The 20,401-nt window shown below is 34.6% G+C and overlaps 1 protein-coding gene and 1 long non-coding RNA gene across 3 annotated transcripts; both read left to right on the top strand.

Annotated features, from left to right (window-relative positions):
* The first annotated feature begins 4,063 nt into the window (after window positions 1-4,063).
* On the top strand, window positions 4,064-5,557 carry LOC142520408 (uncharacterized). Its single transcript, XR_012813923.1, has 3 exons — window positions 4,064-4,814; window positions 4,964-5,286; window positions 5,361-5,557. It is a non-coding gene; the product is annotated as an uncharacterized LOC142520408 (long non-coding RNA).
* Window positions 5,558-8,810: 3,253 nt separating this feature from the next.
* LOC142554685 (chaperone protein dnaJ 10-like) lies at window positions 8,811-19,358 on the top strand. 2 transcript variants are annotated; one of them, XM_075665355.1, is made up of 11 exons: window positions 8,811-9,001; window positions 9,108-9,219; window positions 13,480-13,539; window positions 14,365-14,447; window positions 14,559-14,718; window positions 15,881-16,010; window positions 16,428-16,586; window positions 17,001-17,179; window positions 17,260-17,340; window positions 17,439-17,597; window positions 19,023-19,358. In XM_075665355.1, the coding sequence occupies exons 2-11, from the start codon at window positions 9,133-9,135 to the stop codon at window positions 19,113-19,115; spliced, it is 1,191 nt and encodes a 396-aa protein (XP_075521470.1). In that variant the 5' UTR covers window positions 8,811-9,001; window positions 9,108-9,132; the 3' UTR covers window positions 19,116-19,358. The 2 variants fall into 2 exon arrangements, with proteins under 2 accessions (XP_075521470.1, XP_075521468.1); XM_075665353.1 differs by having other exon boundaries at window positions 8,813-9,019.
* The last annotated feature ends 1,043 nt before the right edge of the window (window positions 19,359-20,401 follow it).

The raw sequence follows: 20,401 nt of genomic DNA, 5'->3' as shown, positions 1-20,401 counted from the left end.
TCGTTCACCATATCAGGTCCAGCTAAGATCAAAATTCAAAAGTGAAAGGTTGAAAATGTGTATGTGGGGCGTATCAAGAATGTGTGGTGATTGGCTGTAACTGATATGTATATTTGATATTGAATTCGGTTTGTGAGTAAGACAGCATTTCCCAGTTATTTAGTTGTGTAAAAAGTGGGAGATTCATTCAAGCTATTAATGTGGCTAACGATTATTTGCGCTTGATCATCAGCGTCTTTTTATGTGATACTCATATGAATAATGATTGCATTTAGAATCTCAAATGCTCATATTGCTTATAAAATATTGTTGACTGTTCCGGTCACAGTAGCAAGTGCAGAGCGAAGTTTTTCAAAGTTAAAGCTCATCAAAACTTTTCTCCAATCAACCAAGTCACAAGAAAGATTGAATGAATTGGCTATGTTATCGATTGAGAAAGAAATTACTGAACAACTTGATTATACGGACTTGATCAGTATTTTTAGCTCTAAAACTATTAGGTGGGTTATTTTTTAGTGATCATTTTGGACATGTTTGATATTTTTATTCATTTAGTTTTTTATATTATCTTTAACGTATTGATTTAATTTGAAAAATTGCTATGAAACTAAAAAAAATGAACACACATTATGATTCAGAAGCCTCTTTTTAAAAGTTAGACTCGGGCCCATATATTGTTAGGATCGGCTCTGGGTTCAAGTATAATGAGTTATTGACCTGTATACAAACCATTTTTGTCGTGTATGTATATGTTAAAATGGGTATTGGGTCTGACATGAGAATTAAATATTATATATAGGGATGTTTATGAGGCAAGATGAGACTGAGATGCCTTTCACATCCCCGTCCCCAAATCCAAAACTCGTCTTTATCTCTGCCCCAATTCCCATTTTTTTCTAAGCGGGGACATCATATCCTTGTCTCCACATGGACTAAATCTTCATCCTCGCATCCATACCCGAATTTTTACTCGGAGAATCCACATCCATGCTCCAATAGACAATAATACATACATTGTGTTTGTTGTTGTTGTGTATAATTCGGGATATGGATTATAATCTCATCCTCGCCCCGTAACCATTATGGGAAATTTGATATTTCCCTGGACCCATCCTCGTTAGGTGCGACATCTCATCTGTGGTGAAATTATTATCTCTATTTGCATCTGACATATAATATCTGACTCGTCCTCGATTCGTACAAACTTTAGATATTTATATTATATTATATTATATATATACACTTTATTACATGTTTATATTTCAGGTCATACCGTGATTGTCACTGTTTGGGTAATGATGCGAATGATAAACATGCTTTTAATTATATTTTTAGGCAATGGCTTATTTGATGAGATAATAAATTGAAAAAATAAAAATAACATTATTATCTTTTAAACTCAGATTATTGTAAGATTTGAATCAGATATTGAATAATACAATGATGTTGAATCTCACACCAATGATGACTTATAATAACATATAATATAGAAAGCTATATGTTTGGCGAATTTTATAATACTTTTTACTTGTAGTTAATTATTCAAGCGTGCGAGATGTATCAGCTTGTCTTACTATATTTGAATGATCAATTTGATCGAATTGATATTGTAACGAGGTCTTTATTGAATTATCGTGTTTAATTTTTGTTCTAGATATTAAAATTAAAAATTAGATATGTCAAAAGAGGATATGAATATGATTGCCGGCCATAAGAGATTTCTATGTAATTTTTTTTATTTGATTTTTAGTTTTTTTATTTTTAATTTTTAAAGATCAAGATGATCTTGATCGTTGATCTATAATGACCAAATAATCTCATTCAATCTTTTATATATTTTTTAAAAATATCATGTTATTAATTTTAATTTTTTAATTTTTTATTGTTAATTTTAATAATTTAAAATTGTCAGATTAATCTGGCCGTTGGATTTGGTCAGGCTTTTTTAAAAAATAACAAGTAAATGTCGCAGGTGGACTTAAGCGCGTAGAAAAAATCTGCATGTGCCGAGAAATTAAATGAGAGACCCATTACCTTCAAGGGGCGAGAAATTAAATGAGAGACCCATTGTACACAGGGATGGTAATGGGCCGGGACCAATTTGTCATTCCCATCTATGTTCCTGAATTTCACTCCTACCATATCCGTCCCGATTTCAGCTTTTTATGGTTCAAGGAATGAAGAAAAACGACGAAGATAATATCTCTATTTTTGTCCGAACTATTTCGTCATATATTTTTTTGTATCATTTAACTTTTATTTTAAAATAATAAAAAAAGATTTTCTTCTCTATTTTGTTCGTCGATCGACGCATATGCCATGATCAGCTAATATGGTGATGGTTTTTTGTTTGGTTGAAAAATTAAGAGCGATATATGAAGACATGGTTGGATTTATAGTTGGTAATCGAATAAGATATTCATAAATTTATACAACCTTTCCAATATGTAACTGTTTTTAATTTGTCCCGCAAATTAGATGATTAGTTTGGGGGAAAAAATTGATAACAAGGCGCTCAAGTCTAGACTCTTTGTGTGGGTGTATTTGCGGTATGACACGAGTCAAGTTGATCAAGTTCATTTGCCTTGTTTTATAGTAAATACTTAAATTCATCTTGTTTTTTTTATTGATCCAGTTGGTTTCTTGCTTGAGAATGGAAGATAACAATCAACTCTTCACTTGAAGAGATAGAAGGAGACAACAATCAAGAAGCTGGAAATGTTGAGGTACCGAATGAAAACTCTTTTGTCCATGTTTTGGAGAGTAAATTGGAAGTGGGCCAGGTTGTGAACAGCGTTGAAGATGCTTATTTATTGTATTGTCAATATGCGCATGCCAAGGGATTTAGTGTAAGGAAGGGTGATCAACGATATTTTTCCCATACCAATGAACTTCAATCAAAAGAATTTCATTGTTCATGTGAAGGTTTAAAAGATGAGAAATGTTCTAGTAAAAGGATTCCAGTTTATCAAAAGCCGGTCATTAGAACACAATGTAAAGCCAAATTGAAGATTACAAGGGAAAAAGGGTATGAATGGCGGGTGAGTAGATTTTTTGAAGAGCATAACCATGAGATGTTTGCACCTGATCAAACTCACTTGGTAAGATCGGCACGTAAAATATCACATGCAAAAAAGTCTACTCTAGAAGCTATGGTCAATGCTGGAATATCCGTCTCTAATGCTTGTCTCTTTTATGGAAAATGAAGCATGTGGGCCACAAAATTTAGGTTTTATTAGAAAGGACGCATATGACCATATGAGTCGGTTGAAAAAACATACCAAAGTTGAGAATGGAGATGCCACTGCACTTATTCAATATTTTATAAACAAGGCTAATAAGGAGAATTATTTTTACTGGAATGTTCAATTGGATGATGATGATGGGGTGATGAACTTTTTCTTTAGGGACTATAGATGCGAGGTTGATTATGAATATTTTGGTGATGTCATGTCGATTGATACAACATATAGGACAAATAAATATAATTTAATATGTGCTACATTTCTTGGTTTAAATAACCATATGCAGAATGTATTGTTTGGCTTGGCCTTTATGTCAGATGAAACTCAAAGTTCTTTTGAATGGTTGTTTGCAACATTTCTTGATTCTATGAATGGACGACAACCACAAACTATCTTTTCAGACCAATGTCAAGCCATGATGAATGCCATAGAAACAGTTTTTCCACTATCACATCATCGTTTATGTCAATGACATATAAATCAAAATGCTCCTTCACATTTTGGGAGTTTAAATGGTGATTCTGCTTTTAAAGGATTGTGGTATAAATGCATGAATCATTGTGATTGTGAAGATGAATTTGAGAGCACATGGAAATATATGATTGAAATATTTGATTTGGATGGTCATAAATGGTTGAATGATATGTACAAGTTTAAGAAGAAATGGTCTACTACTTTTATGAATGGAAGGTTTAGTGCGGGACTTTTGGCTACTTCAAGAAGTGAAGTCACGAATATGGTTTTAAAAAAGGCAGGTAACAAAATGAGTTCTTTGTATGACTTTGTGCTGAATTATGAGAAGATTCAAAATAACTGAAGATACTCGTTGTCGCCATGGTAATCCTGCACAGATATTGAAAAACCATCCATTGTTGATTAATGCTTCTAATGTTTATACGATATCTATATATCATCTGTTCGAAGTTGAAACTGTTAATTCATTGAATTGCAAATCGGTTGAACCACCATCTTGTTTTGGTAATAATTGGAATTGGATTCAAATCAAAGTAAATTATCATGATGAAAATTCAAGGGTTCGATATGTGGTGTTCAATAAGCAGACTCATGAAATAAATTACAGTTGTCATAAGTTTGAGACAATGGGGATTTTGTGTAAGCATGCTTTGATGGTGTTTAATTGTATGGATATCACTGTTATACCAGAATGTTATATTTTGAAGAGGTGGATGAAGAATGTAAGAAATAGAGTTACATTTGACTTTGACGAAAGTGGAAGGGGTGGTGCTAGTCATGTATCTGAAATGGTGTTTGTCAACGAAATAATGAGAGCAACCTATGATCTAACTCAACTGAGCAAATCTCATGAGGAGGCAAGAAAAATCTTATATGGATTGGTTGACAGTGCAAAAGATGAAATCTCTAACCTTGTGTCAAAGTTAAGTGTAGATGATGAGACACAATGTGATGACATTCGAAGTTTTGGAGTTTGCATAGGTAACCCACTTAGTGCTAAAGCCAAATGAGTTACAAATGTTAATATTACACGACACTGGGATACTAAAAGCAAAATAAGAAAAGGAAAAAGAAAGGAGAAAACGGAAGTTTCAAGTAAGTTTTCATATTTTCAATTAAGTGAGTAGTTATATTGAATTAAGTTTTCATATGGTCGAGTATGTACTTCAATTGAATTAATTGTTGTAACGTTGCATACTATGTTTGACTTGAATTAATTGTTGTTACTTTGTTTGATTTGCTAGATGCTAAAGGAGCAAAAAAGAAGGGACAAAGTTCACAAAAAACAACCAACACACGAGAAATGAGCAATGGAATTTCATCACAACGACACTCAAATTTGACAATATCGCAATTCCATTCCACATTCGGACACACTCACCATTTTATTCCGTCGCCAAATATAATGGTGATCAAATGAATTTATGTCCTTATAAGTTACTTTTTTTGACTTGCTATGTTATATTTTTTTTTTCTGTTTAAGATACAGGAGGGTAATGCAAACATCTATTTAGGTGATCAAATGAATTTATTTCCTTATAATTTTGGGGGCCCTCATTCATCACAAGTAAGTAATTTTGTTTACATTTTTTTTTAACTTTTCTATAAAATGTTTCTAATTAATGTTTTAATATTGTTCAGGGACGTGGTAATTGACGGAAGACCCTTTGTGCAAGTTCAGTAGTGTAATTGCACACGAAGACAATGTTTCTAAGTATTTTTGTAGACTTTTGGTGGTACATTATGGATCATTGTTGGAAGCAAATGTTTTATCTCATGTTGTTATTTAGTGCCGCTAGTGCGAACTGCTTTTTGAATTATCATTGATCCAAGAGAAGATTTTTGTGCTAGAACATTATGCTATCTAAATCTTGTTGAGTTATTCCTGTGTAAACACTTTGCAAGCCGGTAGTCTGCTTTTCAGTGCAAGTGTTAGGGATGATAAACTGGATCTCCTGTACTCTTCTTTCTTCTTCATGTTATATATCTGCTACAAAGTTCGACAGATATTTGTGCGTACCCGTAGGTTCATGCTAATTGCAATCATGAAGAGACACAACATGGTGTTCGGGGATTGAACCTAAATCTACCCCTGGTAAACAATGTATTAACTGGCCCCGAATTCAATAATGCTGTAATGGATCCAATTGATCAATAAGTTATATAATGGTTTCTTCGCAAGTCACTATGGAATATCTTTTGGACATGAAAACAAGTCAAGAAAATGCAAAAAAACAAGCCAAGAAGATGAAACTAATTGCAGCTAAGAAAAAAATAGATCAAATCCAATGCACATAAATCAATATCAGAGGCAATAGAACAAACATTTTAGTGCGAAAATAACATCGACATTTCCCCATACAATACACAGAAGAAAAACACAACCATCCCAGTAGTTGTACTGTTAATGTAAATGGGAGATTACATTGCCAAAAAAATATCTAATTTTCAGAGATTCAATTTGTTTTTTATCTCCTCCGTCATCTGTACTAAATTTGAAAGTGCAACTTCCAATTTAACTATCTTCTCAGCTTGAGTGACACTTGAACTTGCATTTGCACTTGCACTAGAAGGTGCGTACGACGTTCTTTCAACACTAGGAGTAGAGGAAGAAGCTGCAACTTGTTTGTCCAGATACGAACCAAAAGCTTTTACTGCATCACCCCTAGAAGAGAATGACCTGTGAGACGCACCGCTAAATTTATTAACTTGTTTTTGTGCCTCTTCCCAAGTGTCATATACACCAGGTTTACGCCCAATGAAAACTACATATGTTTTCCCCTATATCACAAAAAAAAAAATTAATAACTCAGCAAATATTTATGGTGATACATGGGTGATAAAGGATTAAGAATGCTTGTCCTTCAGACCTGAATGTTTAATATGTGTTCTAGAACTTATTTCAGTTACTTTTGTTGCTCTGAGGTGAAAAGATGACATGGGTAAGTATCATATGGTTCTTGCTTAACGAATATTGCTTCTTTTCTGCAGTCAATGTGGGAGGATAACAATAATACAACATAGTGGGCAACTGTAAATCGGTGCTACAATAATACAACAAAGTGGACATGTCTTGGTTTATGACCCATGCAACATTTAAAAGTTTACACTAAATAATTAATATAAGTAACAGAAAAAAATTTGAAATAACGAAGGCGCTCACCATAAACGAAAATAATGGTATGCCAAATGGTTTTTATTTTTACTGCAACAAAAAAATAGAGAGTCACTACATACATTTCAGATTTTATCAAATGAACATCTTATAAATAAATCTTCACAATAAGTATTGGGCAGAATGTTGAATCCTTCATTTCTTAGGTTCATGTAAATTATTTGGCTTCTTGCTTAGGTTTCACCACAATTAACATTAAATAAAATCATTAGCTCCAAATTTATTGGCTACGTTCGAGCAAAACCCCCTTCGACAAGTATTATAACCTACATGACACTGACTTTTCGAAGATGAACATGTTTACACTAGAACAACTCGAACTCTAGATGTCGAGTGAACAGAATGGGACTTGTTAAGATTGAGGTATTCTTACCGCTGTTGACGGTGAAGGCCAGCATTGTAAAGCAACACCGGCATGCACAGCATCCACCGTATGGGAAGCAAATGGAAGCCTCGAGATATCAGATCTAACCAGGATTAAGTTCTTATGAGAAACCAATTTGTAAAACAAACATTTCTACAATCAAACTTCAGATGAAGGTGCAAGAACTGTCGAAAGCAAATTATTCAAGTATTTAAGTAAAAGTGAACCGGTATGGTGTTCGGGGCTAAGAAAATTTCTACACTATTTCTTGAAAGAAACACAAATCCCAAATTTCTTCAAAGAAACACAAATATCTACACTATTTAAAAAAAAATTTTCACAGTGGCAAAGAAAATCCTCACCTTGCCTGATTCTGATTCAACGAGATGAGAAAGGTTTTCTTCGTATCCAACAGAGTTTGCTTGATTTTATGAGAGAAGGCTTGCTTGATTTTATGAGAGAGGTGGTTTCAGAAATTTTAAAAAACACGGCAGAGTCTGAAAGCTACCATGGTTGAGTTTTGTTTTTTTAAAAATATATAATATAAATGCCACGTGGCAAAAAATGAGTGGGTTGGGGCGGTAGTTGAATCACATTTATCACACCAAACGATGACTTATAATAATAACATATAATATAGAAAGCTATATGTTTGACGAATTTTATAATACTTTTTACTTGTAGTTAATTATTCAAGCGTGCGAGATGTATCAGCTTGTCTTACTATATTTGAATGATCAATTTGATCGAATTGATATTGTAACGAGGTCTTTATTGAATTATCGTGTTTAATTTTTGTTCTAGATATTAAAATTAAAAATTAGATATGTCAAAAGAGGATATGAATATAATTGCCGGCCATAAGAGATTTCTATGTAATTTTTTTTATTTGATTTTTAGTTTTTTTATTTTTAATTTTTAAAGATCAAGATGATCTTGATCGTTGAGATCTATAACGACCAAATAATCTCATTCAATCTTTTATATATTTTTTAAAAATATCATGTTATTAATTTTAATTTTTTAATTTTTTATTGTTAATTTAATAATTTAAAATTGTTAGATTAATCTGGCCGTTGGATTTGGTCAAGCTTTTTAAAAAAATAAAAAGTAAATGTCGGAGGTGGACTTAAGCGCGTAGAAAAAATCTGCACGTGCCGAGAAATTAAATGAGAGACCCATTACCTTCAAGGGGCGAGAAATTAAATGAGAGACCCATTGTACACATGGATGGTAATGGGCCGGGACCAATTTGTCATTCCCATCTATGTTCCTGAATTTCACTCCTATCATATCCGTCCCGATTTCAGCTTTTTATGGTTCAAGGAATGAAGAAAAACGATGAAGATAATATCTCTATTTTTGTCCGAACTATTTCGTCATATATTTTTTTGTATCATTTAACTTTTATTTTAAAATAATAAAAAACGATTTTCTTCTCTATTTTGTTCGTCGATCGGCGCATATGCCATGATCAGCTAATATGGTGATGGTTTTTTGTTTGGTTGAAAAATTAAGAGCGATTTTTCTACAGCGGCAGGTGCACGTGTGAGTGTGAGTGTGTGCGAATATATCCGCGTGGGACCTCCGCGTTCTCCAATCTGTTCTTACGCGGAAAGAAGTTTTGGCCAGTAAGAGCTGACGAGGCCGAGGTAGTCAAAAGGACGGGGCAGAAAAGGTCAATCACCCAACCTCATTCGCTGGATTCTACACTTCTATTCCCGTAGCGCTAGCTAATTCTCGGTTCGATCCTGAATTTTGGTACAGTTCTTCTGATTATTGTGCGTATAAAATCTGGAACTCGTGTAACTTAATCCAGTTTGTTCATTAATCAATTGAGTGCAATCAGGGAAAGAAGAACTTGTTCGAGATCCATGGTGAAAGAGACGGAGTACTACGATGTGCTGGGTGTGAGCCCTTCCGCAACTGAGTCACAGATAAAAAAAGCGTATTATGTTAAGGTGCGGTTGATTCCATAGCTGGGATTTATTGGGCTTTCTATTTTTTATTTTTATATATAGACATATTTTTTCCGTTTCGGCTAGGTTTTCTTTATCGCTGTCAATTATCATAATCACATCCGGGATGGTTTGCCTAATGCGGGACTGATGAAAATTTGGTTGGAATTTGACGTAAATTTCCATGCTCTATCCTCATCGAACGCGCACGACCGTTTCATGGTTACTTAAATCTTAAACATTTTCTGTCTATCAGGTGTCTGTTTGATATGCAAATTGTCGGTGTAAATTTGAATTTTTGGTTCAAGCATAAAAATCTTAACGAGATCAACCTATTGCTCAATGTTAAAAAAAACGACAAATATGAATTTTTTTTATTTATAATAAATGATATTTTATTGATGATATGATAAGAGTTAATTACATCAGCGACTAGTGGTCCATTGTCAATAGAAAGTACATAATGTCAATGGTGTATCAATGGTACACATAAGCCCAATCTCTCAATATATCTGAGATCGACACGTTCCTAAATTCATCATGAATGCTCGATCCACATAACATCTTCCCAGGGATGTGATGGTGCAATCTCTCAACCACGCAGATTTATGATTTAGATGCTTCTTTGTAAAGAAACTTGATATGAAATTTCGTGCCACTTAAGGATATATATGGTCCAACTAGCTGTTTCTATCCAACGACCTAGATTTGGTGCCAGAAAACTGAGGGAACAATTTGAATTTTTTTCCTTCCGTTATTCATTATATCATCGAGAAATACAACTCTTATCCATTTTTAGTTATTTTCACATTAAGATGTTTTCCTTGTTTGATGATCCCCAAAATGCTTTTGGTGCGATCAAAGGGGGTTTTATTTATATTATTTGGATGGATGACATCCAACTCGATGAATTAGCTTGAACAATAGGATTCGTGTGATGTTGCCAAGGAAATATGACATTATGATTGTTTATTTGGTTTGCCATATGTTGAACTTCAAACCTTAGTTACTAATTTAATATGAAAAGTAAGAAACATTTCATTTTTGTTAATCAAAAGGACAAAAGAGAGAACGAGGGGTGTGTGTCTAACGTATCATTTTCGATCTTTATCAACGGAAAACCGAGGGGAAAATTTAAAGGGGAACGAGGACTTCGACAAGGGGATCCTTTGTCCCCTTTTCTTTTTAATTTGGTCATTGATGCTTTTGGAATGTTAGTTGACAGGGCTAAGGAATTGAATGAGGTAAGAGGACTGGTGGTGGGCAGGGGAAATTTGGAAATCTCGCATATTTAGTTTGCCGATGATACGTTGTTTTTGGTACAAACGGAAAGACATGTGAGGGCACTGGTGGAAATAATCAAATTATTCGGGCAGAAATCGGGGTTGAAGATCAACTTTGAAAAAATTGTTGTGTTGGGGATTAACTGCGAGGACGAGGAAGTGGTTGGTTTGGCACAAGCAATTGGATGCAAAAAAGATGACTGACCAATTAAGTATCTCGGGGTACCATTGGGAGGGAAACCTACGACTCTCGAGTTTTGGGAACCAGTCCTTACAAAAATGTCAAAAAAACTCTCAAGTTGGAAGAAGTCGTTCTTATCCAGGGGTGGTCGGTTGACCCTGATAAAATCGGTGTTAAGCGCAATGCCTTCTTATTACATGTCCTTGTTTAGGGTGCCAGCAAAAGTTGCAAAAATAATGGAAAAAATGATGCGAGATTTCTTGTGGGATGGAGCGGACGGGGACAAGCGTTGTCACGTTGTTGGGTGGGAACATGTATGCAGACCAAAGGACAGGAAGGACAGGGTAGGGATAGGATTGGGGAATATTGGTTTGAGAAACAAACCGTATGGTGGTGGCGAGGCACAAAAGAAAATGAGCAGTTGTGGAAGAACGTAGTTAAAAGCATTTATGGTCTTCAAGAGAATGGCTGGGATTTGGGATTGCCAGGAACGCGACTTTCAGAAGACCTTGGAAATTTATTTCTCGTTCTTTCCCGGCAATTCAACTGGTGAGTGGGAAGGTTTTGAGAGGGGGAAATTACATCGGGTTTTGGGAGTATGTTTGGGGGGGAGGTGGTCCTTCTTTTAAAGAACGCTTTAAGTCTTTGTTTAGGATTTGTACCGTCATCAATAAACCAATTCGTAATTTTATTGAGGTTGTTGATTTAGGAGTCAGTCAAAATTATCGTTGAGACGTGCGCTTTAGGAGACATCTTAATGATTTAGAACTGGGGGAGTTTGCTAATCTAGTGAGAGTCTTAGATACGATCAGAATAGAGTTGGGTTCGGAGGATTTCATGGTGTGGTTGGGGGATTCTACGGGGTTGTTCTTTGTCCGATCTTTTACGAGTCATTCTTTCCCTTCCATATTTTCCCAGTTTTCTCAACTATCATTCATATATGGAAAGTACCTATCCCGCAAAAGATTCAAATTTTCTCGTGGCTCTGGGCAAATTGCCGACCTCAGATTTGGTGCAAAGAAGATGGCCAACGTGTGCTTTAAGCCCTCAGTGGTGCAACTTATGTCAAAACCACGAAGAGAATAAGGATCATTTACTGATACATTGTTTTTTTTTCTATAAGCATATGGATTAAGGTGATGCAAGAGCTGAGATTTTTTTGGACTTTTCCGAGAAGGGCAAAAGATATGTTCATTATAGATCCCGGATTTCAAGCAGGTGCAACATTGAAGACATTCTGGTATATGGTCGTTCATTTCACGTTTTGGACATTATAGCTCGAGAGAAATAACAGAATATTCAACGACTCGTCTGACTCGGTAGACAAAGTAGGGGAAGTGCTCAAATTCAGGGTCGCAACGTCAACAAGAAAGATCAAAAAATTTAGTCATCTTGCTATCTCATATGTAGTTAGGGATTGGAAGTTTGTAATGTATTGACAAAATTGTTGTAGTGTCTTCTATTCCGCGGATCACTCATCCGCTTTTTATGTAACAAAATCTAATTTTTATATAAAATTTATGTTTCCTATAAAAAAAAGAGAGAACGAGGCAATCCTCAACTCCATCTTCACTAGCGCAACTACTTTTTGTTTCTTGCATCCGTACGTACTATGTATGAATTATTCTTCGTGGTTTAAAAGTAGGAAGGAAGAGAGTGAATAGAAATCAAAATTAATGTGCTTAGAATGAACACAAGGGATGAGAAAAAGCTGCAAAACGTCAGTCATTGGCTCTAGCTTTTCTTGCTCAACTTTTAATGTTGTGATATGGATTTTGGACTTAGTTACTAAGAGTCTATGGAATGCACATTGAATCTCAAGGCAAAACGGCGCACAATACTCATGTTTAGGTGCATGTTAGGACAAAAACACAACTGTTTAGCTGTGAATGTGCTCTGGCCAAGAAGTACGTGCAATGACCATGAAGCATGCGAGTTTAAGGCGTATAGGTGTCACAGAGGTAGAATTTTTGTATTGAAGGTAATGTTCAGTGAGGCAGTCATATTTTTTTGCTATTATACCAATGAGTATTTATTTTTATTGTTTGTCAGCAGTTTAAAAAATGCATATGTGATGATATTCACTTCACGATCTTTTTCGTACATCCATAATCTAGAAGATGATGGCTAGACGAATGCTGCTTTAATTTGCTTCGATAAGTTGCATGCCTCAACTTGGCTCATAAGTTCTATCCAATCTGTGCTCTTCGCAAGTTTGATATGATTGGAGCTTGAAATGGTTTTTGAAGCGAATTTGCTGGGCTTACCTTTCGATTGGATGAACCATATTTAAGAAGGCAGAGAAGAAGCCAATATATTAGCCAGAGGAGTCTTATAATTTCGAGTTTTATTTAGTTACTCCCTTCGTTTGTACAATAGATGGTTTTTTTTTAAACACTTGGTGGTGGAGGTTAGAGATCTCGAACATGAGACCTGTGTCACTATTTGACACAATTAGTGCCACTTGGGCTGCGATAGATGGGTTTCTAACCTGAGAAAATATCTTATACTTTGACCTACGTGGGGTTTATAGAATGAGACTTGACACATTGGGTTTGGTAGAGAAGTTTTTTTAGAACAAGTATATCTTATATCATGGTTTTTTCTTGATGTACACGTTTGAAATATTAATTTGATAGCTTTCTGTATAATCTTCTTGCTTTTCTATGTTTGGAGTCATTCTTTAAAAAAATTAGGATTCTGAATATCCTTTTTATACGCTGCAATTGCAATTCATGTGCTAATATACTATGCCATTTATAACCCTTTTCAATTGGCCGATGGTTTGGAATGTTGCAGGCTAGACAGGTTCATCCAGATAAAAACCCGAATGATCCCTTGGCGGCACAAAATTTTCAGGTGAGATCACCACCTTTCCCCTTATTATAATCTTTCTGTTGCTTTTTTGTGAGAATTGTGTAGGCTTAATTCATGACGACTTTTTTTTTTACTATTCAAAGCACGCTATGACTGTGACTTTGTCATGGTAAAAATACTTGTGTCTAGGTTGGGGTTTAGTTACTGCAGTGCCAGCATACTTATATATTTACTGTATTGAAATTAATAATTTGTAATTTAAAAATCATTCGAGCTTATGTTCTAAACCCGTAACTATTTTTAACATTTTACTCTCTTTTAATTTTTTGAACAAAAAATGAAAGGAAAATCTTTTTGCAGCTCTAAATAACATGAGACTGCATTTGAAATAATAGTTCGTAACATTTGCGGCAATTTTGGAATGATCTAACTTGTGAGATGTGAAATATTGACCACCAGTTAATCTATACCACTTTGTCAAACAAATATGCGATCATATATGCAAAGCAATATGATTTATGTATTTAATTAAGTTATTTTGTTCAACATGCATAACAAAACGGTTCACGGCATAAATGGTTTTCAATGAACTTGTCATATTCAAATGATAAAATCTAATCAGAGATGGAAAAGCAGTGAACAAGTGTTATCTGAGATTATTTGTTCGATACTTCGATATGCGTTGATAATGGTTATTCGCTTTTGCCTTCTCTTCTCAACAAAATGATCATAAACAAATGATAAAATCTAGCCAGAGATGGAAGAGCAGTGAACAAGTGTTATCTATTTGAGATTATCTGTTCGATATGTGGTGATAGTGGTTATTGGTTTTTGCCTTCTCAGTTCAATACCTTTTTTTTATACCAGATTCTGGGCGAGGCCTACCAGGTGCTAAGTGATCCTAAGCAGAGAGAAGCTTATGATGCTTATGGGAAGTCAGGAATTTCAACGTACATAATTTTTTATTGTCTTTAGCTTTTTCCTAATTATGGTTTTCTCTTCTAGCGATTTCTATTTATTACCTAATTTTGGTAATGCTTTTCTTTGTGAATTTCTTTCAGAGACGCAATTATTGATCCTGCAGCGATTTTTGCCATGCTTTTTGGAAGTGAGCTTTTTGAGGAATATATTGGCCAGCTTGCCATGGCATCTATGGCTTCCTTGGACGTTTTTGCAGAAGGTGAAGAATTTGATGCCAAAAAATTGCAAGACAAGATGCGGGTATAAGCTCTGATATTTCCTAGTTCGTAGTGTATATTTTTCCTACATGTGTGTGCTATCTTCTTTTATTGTCATGATTTTAACACTAGTATGTATTCTAGAAGGATTACTAGGGGAAGATGGGATTTGAAGGATCAAGAGTGAAATAAAGACCTGGAAATTGATTATTCCCAACTATTGTATGATTCCTATGAATCCATATAAAATTTGGATCTGCTTGATTTGCCAAATTTAATATTCTATTCTGCAATGTAGCATTATGAGTGCTATATTATCAGACCACCCCGTGGTGTTTAAAGAAGGGCTTATAATTTTTACTGAACAAAAGGCAGAAGCCTCTGAAAAGAAAAAAAGCACATGTAGAATGATAATGGAAAACATGACTACATCAGCGGTCCAAGTTGATCCTTTTGAATGAATGTCTCGAGGGTCAAATTCGGCTAACCACACTCCAAAGTGGAGAACATCTTTCATATTATCATCAGCTATGCAGTCACCAACTTTGTTCCTTCTCACAGTATGCACCCACAAGAATCAACTCATTTTTTTATTTTAAAATTTTTATGAGAACCTACCCTATGACCAGGGTACACTGTTTAGAGCAAAGTTATTACCACTTTACACAAACTTGTGACCAAACATGCACAATGTCCTCAAGGCATAGCTAAACAATGCATGCCAACCAATAACCTCATAAGCAACCATAAGATGTTGGTAGGGCAGGGTTACACCATTACACAGCCATCCTTTTCAACTTCCGTCTTCCCTCTTATGGCTTTGCCCAGATCATTTGCTTAGAGTTGTATTTCTTGAGCCAAAGAAACCAGAATATAAGCACAGGCAGGAAGGATCAGATCTACTAGATGGATTACAATCCAGAAGGAATTTTCAATTCTGTGGAATGCGAAGAAATACTTTTTCTTTGAAGCAAACTGTGGGAAAGCAATTTGCAAAATGGTTCGAAATCCAAATACCCTTTCTTCTTAAAACTTCAATTTCCAGCTATCAAAATGTGAAGAAGTTACTTTGCTATGTGCATGCATCATTAGTCAGTGCTTGACAATCAGAAAGTTGAAATAAGTATGAAGTTTTATCCTTACCATTAGAATATTAATATTATAGCTTTTCTGTACTCTTATGACCTTTTTTCTTGTTATTTTAGACGGTTCAGAAGGAAAGGGAAGAGAAGCTTGTTCGCATACTTAAAGATCGGCTCAATCTTTATATCCAAGGCAACAAAGAAGACTTTATTCGGCAGGCTGAGGCGGAAGTCTCAAGGCTTTCTAATGCTGGTAACGCATCATCAGCTCCATCTTATCATATTTTCTGCTAATACATGTCATCTTATGGATTTGTTATTTAGACCAATGGAATCGCAGTATCATTTTCAGCACTACTTATTTCATATTTTCTCTCGATAGCTTTTGTGATTTTTGAGAAACTATAATAATATTGATTTATATGTCTGCTAACATAAAATGTTTTTTTTGTGTGTAAATAAATGCATAAACATCTGATGTATGTTATTTGGGGTACATATGGTTGGCATGGTTTTGTTCCTACTTACTTGTCAAGTTGCTTTTTTGGATTTTACTTTCGACTTTAATCTGCTACCATTCATGTTCACCTTTATTAATTACTGTTCATCTATCAGTCAATTACTCATTTGTAGCAAATCTATTCTCATCTGGTAAAATGTCCTATCACAGCTTATGGTGTGGATATGCTGAGTACGATCGGATATATCTATGCAAGACAGGCTGCAAAAGAACTTGGAAAGAAGGTAATCTATTTGGGTGTGCCATTTATTGCTGAGTGGTTCAGAAATAAAGGACATTTCATCAAATCCCAAGTAACTGCTGCAACAGGTTAGTCTAGTCTCGCTGCGTGTTTTCCCGATTTTGAATTTTCTTTGCCTCATTGCCTGTATCGAATACATGCTTTGTTTTCTTATGTTAATGGGTCTGCAGATCAGATTTATGCTTCCAAGTTGGCACCTTAAAATTCTGTTGCTCGAGGCTTTTTGGGATAATGTGAAATACATTTAAGAAATTGTTTTTCAAAAGCTTGTATGTTGTTTGAGCCCAAGAAGACAGTGTATTTAGGCTTTTAGTTATAACACTATACTATATGCTATTAGTTAATAGGAAACTTGTAATGTGGATAGAAAAATCACTAAACTCGTGCTACATCATATTGGGAGGAGATTCTGAGTGTGCACCAGTTTTTCCATGAGGCTTATGATCACTTTCCTTCATTTCTGACATAATATTCATCCTTAGGTGCAATTGCTTTGATTCAACTACAAGAAGACATGAAACGACAGCTCAGCGCTGAAGGAAATTACACGGAGGAGGAACTTGAGGAATACATGCAATCACACAAGAAGCTAATGATTGACTCCCTCTGGAAGCTCAATGTGGCTGATATTGAGGCCACCCTCTCGCGTGTTTGTCAGATGGTTTGTTTTGGAGTAGCACCTTTTTTGCGTCAATTTTTTATTGCAACTTGATGGTTGTAATTCATTTATGTGCTCCTTAGGTTCTGCAAGACAGCAATGCAAAGAAAGAGGAGCTCCGACTGCGAGCAAAGGGCTTAAAAACCCTTGGAAAAATTATCCAAGTAAGAGATTCCCTGAAATCTGAATCCTTGCCAATTTCCCCTTGGGTTTTTGTTAACTATGGGAGATGGATATGACTTGAGTTTTTCTTGTTCTTCAGAGAGTGAAGTCAAGTAATGAAAATGAGAATGCAAGCATGCGAAGTGATCCACTCCACAAATTGAGAGGAAGGGAAGCAAATACTAACGCTGCTTCTTGGAACACATCAGCCGAATCTTCAAATAATGAAGAATTGTCATACAATGCATCTGCATACCAGGTGCGGCCTTTCCCTTCCTCTCCCTTCACACCACCTCTCCCCTTGATGATGGTTTTCTGTTGAGCTGATCTCATTCTGACGATTCTAATGATTGGGTAATTACATTGGGCATATACTAAAATTAGGTTTGAGTAAACAATTTCTACTTTTCTAACATTACGATGATCTATGCTGTTGGAATATAAAAATTCGTGTTTACATGCCTCATGATTGATGCATTTGCAGCCAGTAGAGTTATCCTAAGAAAGTCTTCGAAATTTATTTTACTTTTGAAATGTTTGGAGGTGCGGACTTGGTGTATATATGCAAAATCCATTCTAGTGTGATAATTTATCTAGAACATGGGTGGTGCTTTGTGGTAAAAAACACACGACATTTTGGAGGTGTATGGAAAGTAATAAATGTACAGTCGTATTTACTTAGTACCTTCATGCGTACCAAGTAGAATTTAAACCCCCCCCCCCCTTCTGCATCTATAATCCAAACATGATTTTGTCATCAAATTTAACGCATATGTTGACTTTCACGTATACTAATTTAATAGAAATTAAAACCCCTTGCATGCATTTCTATTCTGAATATGATTACATTTACATCTCATTCTTAGAATTTTAAGTTCATGTATTATGATTCGCATGTAGGTGTATACACTTATTTTATTTACACGTTTATAAATTTCAAGATCCACTGGTTTTAAATCTTTATACATCAATGCTAAGTTTTTAGAATTAAATTCAAGTATTTAAAAGTTTCAAAAGTAGGACTAAATTCTAAATATATTTTTATAAGTTTATTTCTCAAACCATAACGTATTAAAAATATGCCTATTATTGGCATCATTTGAAATTCATGTTTTCTCCAAATTAAATTCTCTCCATCCAAACTCGATCTAAGATTCACAAGGATTTAATTTAGCAATGCCCGCGAGATTTCTGTTTTCTAAAGGAAAAAAGAAGTTAAATATGCTGAAATGTGTTGTGCAGTTGTAATACAAGTATATGCTATTCAGTACTTCACAGGAAATTCTATGAATTCCTTTAATGCATTAAAGATCTAAAAACCCTGATCAAATATTTTCTAAAATTCATTCCAATCGATGCAGCAGCAGGCCAAAATTTAGTGTGCTTTCGTTTTCACAAAATATCCTCTGTTGGTTAAGACTCTATAAATCTTTATGTGCGGGGTTTTAGAACAAGATTGGTGGAATATTTTTTAGATTGAAAAACATGCATTTGCTAACAACATTTCACATACATGGCATTGTGTGATAGAGTTTGCACCAAGTTTATTTGCATTAAATGATAAAAGCAAAAATTTATTTGCTTATAAGTATTTTATTCTGCGTTATTTGTAATACCTTTTAAATTCCCGTTCATGATATTCATCTCCTTTCGGCTATTAACGTCATGTCTGTGAACTTTTCAGAGCCCATATGTGGAGGCTCCCCATTTTCCTGGAGCTCATCCTAGCAACTTCCCTATTCCATCTGCACCACCGGGTGCTCACAAACAACCATAAGTATGTGGAGTTAATGATGTCCAAGAATGTGAGTGCATGTTGGTATGTGTTTTTCTTGTGCATCATTTCTTGATTGAGGTTGTATCATATGTATAGATCTTATAGAGTCTAAAGACCCCCCATTTCGATGTGCTATGGTTTATGCAATTTGTCCAAGATAGAGATGATGTGCTGTAAAAGTTGTAATATGCTGGCACAACCTTGGTTGAATTCTTGATGTAGTACAACTGCTTTGAGTTATCATGCCATCGTGTTGAATTTAACGTAACTTTAATTTCACTATATAATGATGTAATAGATGTGTTTTCAGTTATGTGATCGATCACATGAGGTGAAAGAGGCTCGGTGAAAAAGCCTCGCCTTAGGCTCCCCGAGTATTAACACAACTATGTAGCAATATTATTACCTACATCGGTTTTCCTTTTCCTGCGGTCTTTCCCGGTTCCATACTTAGTTTAATTGGCGTGACAATTATATAAGTTATAACTAATCTAAGTCAATTGCAGCATTACACTGGACAGAGAGGATTTCTCTGTATCTTAGTTGCTGAATTATTCTCTTTCAAGCAGGAAAAAACAAATGATTCAAGTCAGCTTTATTATTTCTCAACGATTTCCGGAAGGAAGCAACAGATGAGATACATAATTATTAAGAAATGATTGGTACATTGGAGTGAACAAGGAAGGAATAAATCGTTCCGTGATTGGTATCGGTTATTTTAATAATAATTAATAATGCTCTCTCTAGTAATTATTATAAAATTATTGCTATTTAGTTTAACTAATAACACCCAATCGGTGTTACAACTAATGTGGGTGTTACAACTACCAGTTATCCCCGTCAACAGGCGTTCCAATTATGAAAAATAAAATAAATTTCGCATGCTAGTTGCGTGCGTGCATGTGCAACGGGAGGCGCTGGGCATGGCCTCCCATCCCCCCATGTTCTATATTATTAGGTAACTGACGACTAATTTAAAAATAATTTTATTTTAATACTTATGATATTTTTTTAAAAAAAAACCTAAAAACTCCACAGATCAACTAGTTAACATTTATTTTAACTAAGAATAATTTAAATAAACTATACTAATAAATGATAACACAAATAATTGTTAATATAAAATTCAATAATTATTATTGATTATTTTATATATAATATTATAATAAACTATTATTATTTTTAATTAATTTAAATAAATGATAACACAAATAATTATTAATATAAAATTCAATAATAATTATTTATTATTTTATATATAATATTATAATAAACTATTATTATTA

The sequence above is a fragment of the Primulina tabacum genome, chromosome 1, assembly GCF_025594145.1.
Source record: "Primulina tabacum isolate GXHZ01 chromosome 1, ASM2559414v2, whole genome shotgun sequence".
Classification (NCBI taxonomy): Eukaryota; Viridiplantae; Streptophyta; class Magnoliopsida; order Lamiales; family Gesneriaceae; genus Primulina; species Primulina tabacum.
Note: the sequence above shows the minus strand (reverse complement) of the source record. Positions and strands in the feature narration are given on the sequence as shown.

Coding starts and splice junctions, on each gene's coding strand:
- LOC142554685 (XM_075665355.1), top strand. CDS start 9,133: ATGGTGAAAGAGACGGAGTACTACGATGTGCTGGGTGTGAGCCCTTCC. Junction 16,011..16,427: donor CTCAAGGCTTTCTAATGCTG/GTAACGCATCAT, acceptor GTCCTATCACAG/CTTATGGTGTGGATATGCTG. Junction 16,587..17,000: donor CCAAGTAACTGCTGCAACAG/GTTAGTCTAGTC, acceptor ATTCATCCTTAG/GTGCAATTGCTTTGATTCAA.